Source organism: Papilio machaon, chromosome 12 (genome assembly GCF_912999745.1).
Source record: "Papilio machaon chromosome 12, ilPapMach1.1, whole genome shotgun sequence".
Lineage (NCBI taxonomy): Eukaryota > Metazoa > Arthropoda > Insecta > Lepidoptera > Papilionidae > Papilio > Papilio machaon.
In genome coordinates this window covers 3,759,513-3,770,894 of record NC_059997.1, presented here as the reverse complement: position 1 = coordinate 3,770,894, position 11,382 = coordinate 3,759,513, and the positions used below count along the sequence as shown (strand labels likewise).

Here is an 11,382-nt window from a genome sequence, read left to right as displayed (position 1 = left end):
TTTTTCTATTTAAGAATTTCATATGTACATACATATATCCGTCGTTTTTATGGTGAAGGAAAATATCGTATTATAACCGCATATATCCGCACAGAAATTCTAAAGATATTTGCAAAATCAAACAACCAGCACTGGGCCAGCGTTGTTGACTTAAGCCTGGTCACCCTGGGAACATAAACGAACTGGCGACGACACCTGAAGATTTCAATTGTAGATAACTGATGATTGAAACTGTAATTGTTGCAGGGTGTATAATTAATTGTCGTGAGTTACATCATCATCTCCCTGACCTTATGGCGCACCAGATTTCCTTCCTTCATACCGATCTATCTTCCGTCATCTCAGTCGTCACTCACTTATTGATGATATCACCTTTCATGTAAACCACCCATTTCTTCCTAGGCCTACTATCTCTATCATTGTACCCCTCTACACTTATAACTAAAGTTCTTTTTTTTTATATTGGAAAAGTTAGCGCTTGACCACGATCTCACCCGGTGAGGTGAAGATGTGGTCTAAAGATGGTACGCGCTAGCAGTTCTCCTTGCCACATACGATTTTTTTCTCCTCATAACATGCCACGGGTTACAAATGACTGTACATAAAGTAGTAAGGTCTACATGGATCACGTATCATCAGATATAGTTTACAATTATTGTTATCTTTATTTTCAAACTTATATTTAAGTATATGATAAAAGCCAGCCCGGACATATCGAACATATAGATAATAATAACGATTAAATTATTGGCAAGTTTTATAATATATTGTAGATAACTTTATCATTCAGTCATTAAATCCGAATATAAAATCTCTGCATTTGTTAAAAAAATGTTGGATTTAACATTTGGCAATATACTCAAAGGAAGCGAAACAGTTGATTTATGCAATTGCATTGTTTAATAGAAAGTTAAATTTCCCTAGTTATTGTATTTGAAAATACAATAACTAGGATCCAATTAGGGGAAAAGACCAGAATACAGCAAATCAAAGTTACCTAAAAGAGTTAATTACGAAAACAAATTTGGGTAAAAATGAAATTGGCGATTTGTTTTTGAAGCAATATTTCGGTAGTGAAAATCCGTGATTACAATATTTTATGTATATCTTTTGGCATTTGTTATTTATTTAAGTGTTACTTGTAAGATTTTATTTATACTTGTTACAAGCGTATGGTTCACAAAATATCTGTTTTAACTGTATAAAGTATTAACCGTACATTTTTCGTCACATGAATTTTTGCTGTAAAAAATTCGTCCGTAATATCGTCTCTCTGTTACAGCACTCGATGCATTTTTCAATTTGAAACTGTATGTTTTCTTTTACATGTGCCTTTAATTAGTTAAGTTTGTCTTTTACACCGATGTGTAAAAAAAGGTTTCTTTTTAGCCGACTTCAAAAAGAAGGAGGTTATCAATTCGACTGTATTTTTTTTTTTTTTTTTTTTATGTGTGTTACCGCGAAACTCGGCCCCTGGTGGTCCGATTTTGATAAAAATTATTTTAATCGAAAGGAAGTGCTTGCAGGTGGGTCCCATTTTTTTGTTTTTTTTTTTAAATAACTAGAAGGCTAGTAGATTTTGAATATAGCTTCAAAATTTGTTGCGGAAATTAGGGACATTTATGCTTTCAGCGCTTACGTAGGCTAAACTATAGGACCTACATAAAAATGATGTATGGCGAATTGTAGCTCTTTAAATGTGCTAAATAAAAGTCCGCGATAGCATATATCTATCTTTTATAGTTTTCTCACAATAACCATTTTTTTCTTTAGAAACATTAATGAAATTCATGCCCTATTTCCGACGCTATTATTCAAGTTCAGTATTAACCCTTATGTAAATAAATATGTTCATTATCAAGAGAATTAAATGTAGATTATATTTGCAATTGAAACTATATCATTCTGTCTAATAGTTTAGGAGATATCGTAAGAATAAAATTACGCGGAAACGAAAAATGCTACATCGCGTTACAATGAATAGCACAAATTTGCTTTCTGGGCTTACGTAGGTCAAACTATATGACCTACATTAAAATGATGTATCGAGTAATTATAGATCCTAAAATTTGCTAAATAAAAGTCTCAGGTGGCATATATCTATCATCTATGGATGTCTCACAAAAACCATGTTATTATGAACAACTTCGATTAAATTGCACACGAAAAACAGCGTCGTAAGCTTACGGCGCTATTATATTATATTCGATATGAATCCTTATCCAAATAAATATGTTTGATGGCTAGAGTATTAAATGCAGATTACATTATCCTTTAAACTATGTAATTCTGATCAATAGTTTGGAAGATATTAAATTATTAAAAACTACGCGCATTCGAAAAATGCTACTGCGGCGCGCGGCTGGACAAAATTAAAGGCACGCTACGATGTATTAGTTCGTTAATTTTCAATTTGTATACCGATTTTGATAATTATTTCATTGTTTAAAGGATAAGTGGTTATCTGGTGTATTCTAAATTAGTTTTTGAATTGAAGTACACACATATTAAATAGGAAAGTCCTTTTCTTTATTTGTCTTATTTATGACCTTATACGTATTAAGGAAATTTGTAATTAAACTTCAAATTCACTAAAAATTGAGAAATAAAACAAACATTTTAAGAAAAAAAAATAGCCGACTTCAAAACAAAAAAAACTATCTCAAACAAAATGCGCTCAAAAGTAACTTAAAAAAACAATTTCAAACAAAATGCACTCAAAAGTAACGTAAAAAAACAATTTCAAACAAAATGCACTCAAAAGTAACGTAAAAAAACAATTTAAAACAAAATTCACTAAAAAGAAACAAAATAATGTCATGAAAACTTCTTTCTTTCTTTCTTCTCTCTTTCAAAAACCCTCTAAACTCTAAAGAAAGTTCTCTTCTTTCTTGTAACATGTCTATATTGTATAATTATTGTTATTTTGGAGTCGGTTTCGGCCTAAGTAGGGACATAAACGTAAGTATGTCTAATACATCTCAAATATAAAATGTCACCTATTTACTTCGGCCGACACCGACTGCGAAATAACAATAATTATACAATATAGACATGTTACAAGAAAGAAGAGAACTTTCTTTAGAGTTTAGAGGGTTTTTGAAAGAGAGAAGAAAGAAAGAAAGAAGTTTTCATGACATTATTTTGTTTCTTTTTAGTGAATTTTGTTTTAAATTGTTTTTTTACGTTACTTTTGAGTGCATTTTGTTTGAAATTGTTTTTTTAAGTTACTTTTTTTTAAATCTTAGTATATTATTTTAAGATGTTTAAATGTTTCTTGTGGATACAACATTACCGTTTATTATTCAACATTCACGTAAGGGCAAGAAAATCAATACAATTCAACTGATTTTATAATAGTTATACTACATGTGAAACATCACGAAAGAAAACAGCAAAAAAGAAACGATCAGAATATTTTTTTCAAAAATGAACCTAAAACCTGACAGAAAACGGTTTAGTTTTAAATTAATTAGTCCAAGAACTCTCTAGTAATTGGTCAGAAGCGAGTTCTGCCCTAGCGTAGCAGTAACCTTGTCGCTTTAAATTAAATATAGACCGTCCGTCCAGTGTCGCCAACACCTCGGCCACAATCGCAATCGCCTCCGTGATATGTACACTAACATCTTATCTTTGAAAATGTTTGAACGATTAGACAATAATCGATTTACGTTCATACGTTTGTATCTAAAATTGTTTAATAATTCAAAGTCGGTGTGCGGCTCTGTGTTAACGTTCTAAGTGTGGTGCGTGTTATATTCGGCATGTCGTCGACTTCAACGTCGTCGCTCACCGGGAGGAAGCGTTAGTAACATTTTTAGTTTTTAAATCAATTGTAGAGTTCATGGATAGAATGTCTCATTTTATTAAACAGTGTTCAGCTACACGTTTAGATGTCTGCGCTTTTATGTGATTTCTTCGGTTTCTTCTTTATATTTGAAATATGTAATTTTTTGTGAATCATTGTTTTAATTTATATAATTAAATTATTTCTTAAATAAAGATACAAAGCATATTATTTTTAAATGACTTTATCCGTTTGTAGTAATTTATCCAAAACTTAACTGAATATTTCTATTTAGTTTGAATTAAGCTTAATGTTTTATATCATGCAAAAATATAATTAACATAGTGAAGTATCTAAATTTTTATTGTTTTATTTATTCTTTATTTTTATTCAAATTAAATAATTTAGAAGCATTAATAAATTATTTACTAAATTATTGTCGTAAAAAGAGTAAAAGGCATAAAGAACTGTGCCATAATAGGATATAGAACTTTTTCAAATGACCTACTTTCAAAGGAGTTAACATCGATAAATAAGCTGGACGATGACCTGTACAGCTCATATAAATGCTTGTTTAACATGAATTTTATAAGATTTATTCAATACGTGCATTCGTGGAACGTTCTTTTTTGTGTTTATTAAGATAAAGGTGGGAATAATAGGGCGAAGCATAAAACCTCTGTGGGTGGGTTTCAAAAGAAAGATACACAGTGTATACTGCACTGTGTATGTTTTAATACATTTGGCAGTCAGATACGTCAATATCGCGGTAAAGCTTTTAGTATCTGTTACGTTGTCTGTGTATAAAACGTTATGCTTGTTTCACTCGAGTGTAACAGTGAGACAGTACAACAATACCCAATAGTACTATTATTTTTAAACACACGTGTGTCCGGCGAAACAATAGAAGTTCTGTTCTACTGCCCTCGTGTGAAAATACCATTACGTCCGTATCACGAGATATTGACGTTATAGTGCGTCTGCACCATTCAGATAAACTGCCAACTGAATATATTGGCCACGGATCTATCGCTGAGTTTCAGCACTTGACTTACTATTTCAATGCACGACGTGTATTAATATTTCTTATGTATGATAATATTAACGACAAATATTATAAGGGCATTTGAAACTTTTAAGGGAAATATTATTTTATACGTTATTGTAGAAATGCAATAGTTTTGAAATTAAATTAAATGGAAAAATGATGTAAAATACAGCGGTAATTCATTTTATACTAACAATTTATATATTAGAAAATGTTTTCTCGTTCACTAGAAATAAAAACTTGATTGATTGAAAACTTGATAGATATGATGATCTTGCGTATGTCAAAAATTTATTGAATGGTAGTAACATTTATTTTCATTTTAATGTAATGAGTTTAGCTCGAAACAAGTATGAAATCAAAATGTTAATCAACTCTACTCCATTAGACCCGCGAATGCTGCAATTCAATCTAAATGGTGTTGCATAATTTAAAATTAAACGCGGGTAAACCTTCGATGCAACTTTTGGAAATCAATATGAATATAAGAGAATTTTTAAAATAACACTAAATGAAGGAATCTTTCTAATATTATAAATGCGAATGTTTGGATGGATGATGGATGGATGAAGTTATCTCGAATTGGCTCAACAGATCTTGATGAAATTTGACATAGATGTAGAACATAGTCTGTCTGGAAGTACACATAGGCTGCCTATAACGTTATTTTTTAATTCCGAGCGGACGAAGCCGCGTTTGACAGCTAGTTATTATTATTTGTTTTATTATTGTTATATTTGTATCTTAATTTCAGTGGTGCTTAGTACGCTTTTAGAAACGGATCACTACGAGAGCCTTATCAAAGACTTGACGTGTACAAAATGTGCAAAGTACATGAAACCTCCGATTCACTTGTGCGTTGATGGACACAGCTTGTGCGGCCCTTGCTTCGAGAAGAGTTTTCAGTGTCACTTGTGTAAGGTAAGCCTACACAATATTAATGAATGTAGAGAAATAAAAGAATTTTAAATCTTCTTAAACGGAATAGGTTTTTTATCGGTTCTTTAAACAGTGATTTCTTGCGTTTCTATATTTAATCACTTACGAATAATGTAACCTTAATTATCTATTTAAATTGTAACTTTGTGATAAAATCAGACGTTATTCATACATAGATATATTATCAGTCTTATTATTCCGCTATTTTACGTAAGTTTACACTTAGGTACAGTACTTTAATTTATTTTCTGATTAAATATTTTATAATTATAGAAAGAGTTCTCTCTGGTTCGACCGATGGTTTTGGAGTCTTTGGCGAATAAAGTCCTGTTCCCGTGCACGAACGCAGGATGTCCGAAACACGCGAACCTGGACATGCTAGAGAAGCACATTCCCCACTGTCAATTTAGAATCATTAATTGTTTTATGGCACGGGTTTATGGTTAGTAGCAATTTCATTCGATTTTCACTACCGAAACACTTTCACAAAAATACTGTTATCTCTGTTATTTTCAAGGATAATGACAGAGATGACAAGATGTTTTTCTGAAACCACATAAAATAAACAAGACAGGTTAATGACGATAACGTATTGAATAAATACTCTATGGTTTCCAATTCTTTTAGGTGACTGTTCTTGGGAAGGACGTGCTGGTGAATGGATGGATCATTGTTTTGTTCAACATAAACAGAAAGTGACAGAATTACCATTTATAACTGTTAAGGACAAATGGGATGCAAAAAGAACAGAACCCGTTCTTAACTATTTTCTAATGAAATGTTACGAAAGGGTGTTTAATGTTTATCAAATCTATGATAAAAGAGGAGGTAATAGTCGAAACATTTTTATTTTTAAACCATAACTACTACTTTTTTATGTTATGAGGTGGTAAACGAGCAAGCGGCCGCCTGTATTCGCTGCAATAAGCATCTTCCAAGAGGGAATTTTCCAATTTTCTTCGCCAAATCCACTTCCCTTCCCATCATTTCCTTATAAGAAGACGATGAGAAGGGAATTATACCGGTTGACTCGGCCCATACTTGCACCCAACAAATATTGTTGTTGCGTGATCTACCATTATTAAACTTTAAAGAATATGGCTTTTGAACTACAAAGTTATGAAGAAAAGCTGAAAAATAATCTTCCGATTAAATTAAAATTATGTATTTGAACTTTTCGATAGATTACCAAATAAAAAAAATGTATTACGACCTAGTTATTATTTCAGGTAGAATGATGTGGACTGTTCTGGTGAACGATGATAATGCGGATAAATTTTATTTCGAAGTTGATATATTTTTACCAAATATACCGAGCAAAAGAATTGTCTACAGGTAATTCATTTATTTCTTGAATAATTATTTTACTTTAACGCTAATAATAAGAAAACAAAATACTTAAGTAAGAAAAGTGAAATTAAAATCGATTTCTTTTAGGCGACCTTGTAAGTGTGAAAAGGATGCGGATTTCTTAGAACACACACAGAACGTGTACATTCCCGTTGAAAATGTTTTTTCAATGTTAGATGAGAGCGAATCGATGAATTTTACTGTGCGAATTGGTAAGTTGGAATTTATAAACAACTCAGCATTAAACATTCCATGAGTAGATAATAAAGATAGAATTTCATTAGTTGTAGATATAATTAATAATTTTCAAGTTAGACATAAATTATTGGTTCCAAATTATAACAAAAAAAAAATTGTGATGATAAAAATATGGTTAATGAATTTTTAAAAAATAATGCAACAAATTATTTTAATGTGTAAATCAATATAATGTATGTTTTAGGTGAAGTTGAGAATCTGCCAATGCTTGAAACCCCTACTGGAAGTGAGAGTTTAATTCTTCTACATCACGAAGACGTTAAGGAACAAAATCATTAAACAATCTTAGGAAATACAATTTAGTCACACCCAGTCACCGTGTTACTTTAATAGTATAGTAATAAAAACACCAATTGTAGTCTTAAAATATGTTCTTTGAACGTGGTAGTTATAGTAAAAGTAAAGAGTTGAAACTTATTAATTGCCTAGTGCTATTCACTAACTACGTAGATCAAACAATATTGAATGAAGGTAGTGAAATATCCAATCGTTGAAATGTTCTGAAAGAAACTACAATATTTTTTTTTATATCAAAACATTGTATCAAAATCAAAAAATAAATATTTTTATGAAACCGTTGAACACGGTAATTCCCCTTTTCCTTGCTTCGAAAAATGTAGTTTAATACCGTTCATCGGATCAAAGAAAGTTTGAGTTTCCCCTCCTAATTCTTGTTAGAACAAGATAAAGTTTTTATGTCGTTGTTTGTTTAACAAGGCTTTTCTTTTTTATTACCGTCGCGCGAGAAAAATGTTGTTACAAAAAGTATTCACAGGCGTATTATCTAGCAGTTATTAAAGATATACTTTAAAAAATCTGTCCTCATTTTATTATAAGAGCTTATTTGGAATTATAACAAATTCGCCAGAACCTTAGATTATTTCGACAATGGCATAAAAAATCTCAAACAAGAACATTTTTGCACAATTTGTTTGTAACAGGAAGAGTTTATACTCTTACAGTATCTCAATATTGACATGGAAGATGTATCTATTAATATTCAAGATTAATTTTCATTGACGTGAAAATCATTATGTAATAGCTATTAACGATATGAAGTAATTTCATCAACACCTCGCTATATACGTCCCCACTGAGGAGCTCGGAGCCTATACCTTAAGTTAGGGGTCACTAGGCCATGTTTTCAAAGTTTCTGATATTGTTATGATTTATTTAATCGAGATGTGAGTGACTTTCCTGTTAGTTTATTTCGTTGTCAAAAAACCTTAATATAAAGCCCAACATCTTACTTATATGTGAAAAAAATAATTTTTCATCTAATTTATGCTGTTATTAGAAATGACGTACCAAAATATCTTAAAAGATTTATAGTTCAAAATTCTTCGACGTCATTTATCATATATTTCTTCAGCTAAAACGTCAGAAATTATGAAAGAAGATTGACGACCTTTCGATTTTACTGAAAAGTCCAACGCGACAAAAAATTATAAAATGCTAATTAGCTCGTACTTTTAAAGCTATAGAGAATTTTTTTTATGATGTTTTATAAAACAGTATGACGCTTCAACGATTTACAACTCTAAAATATATAGTTTTAACTCAAAAATTTTATTTCATTACCTAATAGTCAATGAATTTAGAGCATTGATATATCTAAAATTAAACAAAGATTAAATAAACGTCTAACTGCAAATTGTACCGTTATATAAGCACTATTTCACGAAGCCTCGAGCGAGAATTGTCGGTGTGGCAATCTATAGATCATAATAGAATTTTCGACCGTATCATGTGCGGCGGATTGCAGCGACTATGCCCGCAGGCGGGCATCAGAGGATTTGAACACCTCCTCTAATATTTGATATAAACATTAAGGTAAATATATTTTACACCAGCTATGTCCAGAGTCGTCCGGGTGACTAATAACATTACTTAAACTGCTTCTGCATGATAAAAATAATAGTTATTCCTTAAATGGACAATCTTTCGCCACGAAAAACTTTATTTTTAACTTCCAATGACTACCTGACTGGTACTTAATTAGGATGTGTTTATGCCTTATTATAAAAAGGTACAAAGCATTTCATAAGTTTGCTGATTATAAATAGGTTCTGGAGATTTGTTTAAAAAATGAATTGACACCCATGTCCGTATACATGGAAACTAAAAACATTATGTATTTTCCCTGTAATTTTTACGACGTATTCTGTTAAATTCCGCCACCGTTTTGAAAATATATCTAAGAGCTATTTGTCTATAAAATCCGACGGCTGAATGTCGAAACGTCAATTTGCCTGTCCACGTCCCTGGCCAGATGCGTTAAAAATACAATTTTAGTTTTAAGAGAGGTTACATGTATTCGAAATGGTGATACACAAGGGGCATCCGAACCACAATTTGATGGCAGATATGTACCCAGGTGGAAATTTTCGTATTATCTTTTAAGTGAAAAGTTTTTGAAATAACCTATATTTCATTAGATCTTTCTAAACGTAAAAATGTGGGTTAGATAGATTACATTATTTATTCTCATTAACTAGGGAGGATTGTGTTCAAATTTCTATATACTAGATGTTAAGATGTGACTGGGAGAATTTATATGTTTATAAATAAGAACATAATAAGATTCTTGTAAACTGGAAAGTTTATTATTGCAACAAAGTTATAACAGTTGCGGTTTTATTTCTTTCATGTTTGCTAAGGATATCATTTCGTTTCAAGCCAACTGCACTTTCGGCCCTGATTTAATGACTAAACTTTCTCGTCTCCCCTTGTTTAGCAACAAATGACCACCACAGCCTATTTATGTGTGAATGTTTTCCTCTTTAGCACGTTAAAGTTTTTATGTTCTTGGGGGGAAAAGTTTTCTAACTGCTCCGTAACGATGTCGTGACCAAAAGGGTCTCAGAAAACATTGTCATACTGTCAAATTCATTGCGCATTAAATCTGAATATTCTGACAACAATGTACTGTACATATAATTAAGTGTTACAAAAGTTTTTACGTTGACTTTTTGCATAAAATATCCATAAAAAAACTTCAATGTGTTGGTTTAAGACGATCTTTTTGTTGAGACAGAGATTTAAATTAAATTAATGCGATCAAAGTTTAAAATTTTGCTATAATAAAGATACAAGTTTCATAATATTTTAATACTAAATTAATTTAATTTAGTAAGAAATAATGATATTAAATAATGTTTTCTACTTGTATATTATATTGTGTTGGCAATATATTTACGGGTGTTTCAGCAGGGTTACTGCCTGAACTATTGCTAAACTGTCATTGTTCTACTCCTATTTAATGGTATATTTCTTCCTTTGATTTTTCAAGAGTTACTACCTAATAAAGCTTGCTATTTTTTCTTTGCTCTAAGAATTTCTGCTTGCGAGTTTTAGAATCGTATTTCTATTTCCTGGAGGAATAAACTGAATCTATTGGATTGACGTTAGCGAGATGCATAACGTGGATGCAATTGCATTTTGATTTGATTTGTTCTCATATGGGAGATATCGTATTCCCGTATGAAAATAAATGTTAATTTCCTTATCATGTCTCATGAATAATAATGTCTTAACGAAATTATTATGAGATTTATCAGAATTTACTTACTTGTGATAAAAAGTTACCTTTGATTAATTTAAATTAGAAAAAAAACGTAAGTAGCCTTTGTGTTTTTCCAGACTTAGTTTTACATCTGTGCCAAATTTCATTGAGATCCGTTGAGCCGTTTCGAAGATATCTACAAACAAACAGCCATCCATCTAAACTTTTGCATTTACAATATTAGTAAGAAGAAAGATATATCAAGCTTAGATCTAAAGTTGTCGATATCATAACAAAATAATTGTAAAATTTGTTGCACTATAAAAATTTCTAACATCATTAACTTGAGATGAAGATACTAAATAACATTTATTGTACTACTCTGTTACTACAAAATATATTGTCTGTGAACTTTAAACTTGTAACTTAAAGTTAGCCTATGGAGGGATAGTTATTATTCATTACCAAAACATGTTACGATACTCCTATCCCTCT

The 11,382-nt window shown here is 31.0% G+C and overlaps 1 protein-coding gene across 1 annotated transcript; it reads left to right on the top strand.

Moving 5' to 3' along the window:
* Positions 1-3,580: 3,580 nt before the first annotated feature.
* LOC106711663 (cysteine and histidine-rich protein 1) lies at positions 3,581-8,176 on the top strand. Its single transcript, XM_014504036.2, has 7 exons — positions 3,581-3,804; positions 5,590-5,756; positions 6,048-6,216; positions 6,402-6,602; positions 7,004-7,109; positions 7,212-7,336; positions 7,567-8,176. The coding sequence occupies exons 1-7, from the start codon at positions 3,765-3,767 to the stop codon at positions 7,659-7,661; spliced, it is 903 nt and encodes a 300-aa protein (XP_014359522.2). The 5' UTR covers positions 3,581-3,764; the 3' UTR covers positions 7,662-8,176.
* Positions 8,177-11,382: the final 3,206 nt, after the last annotated feature.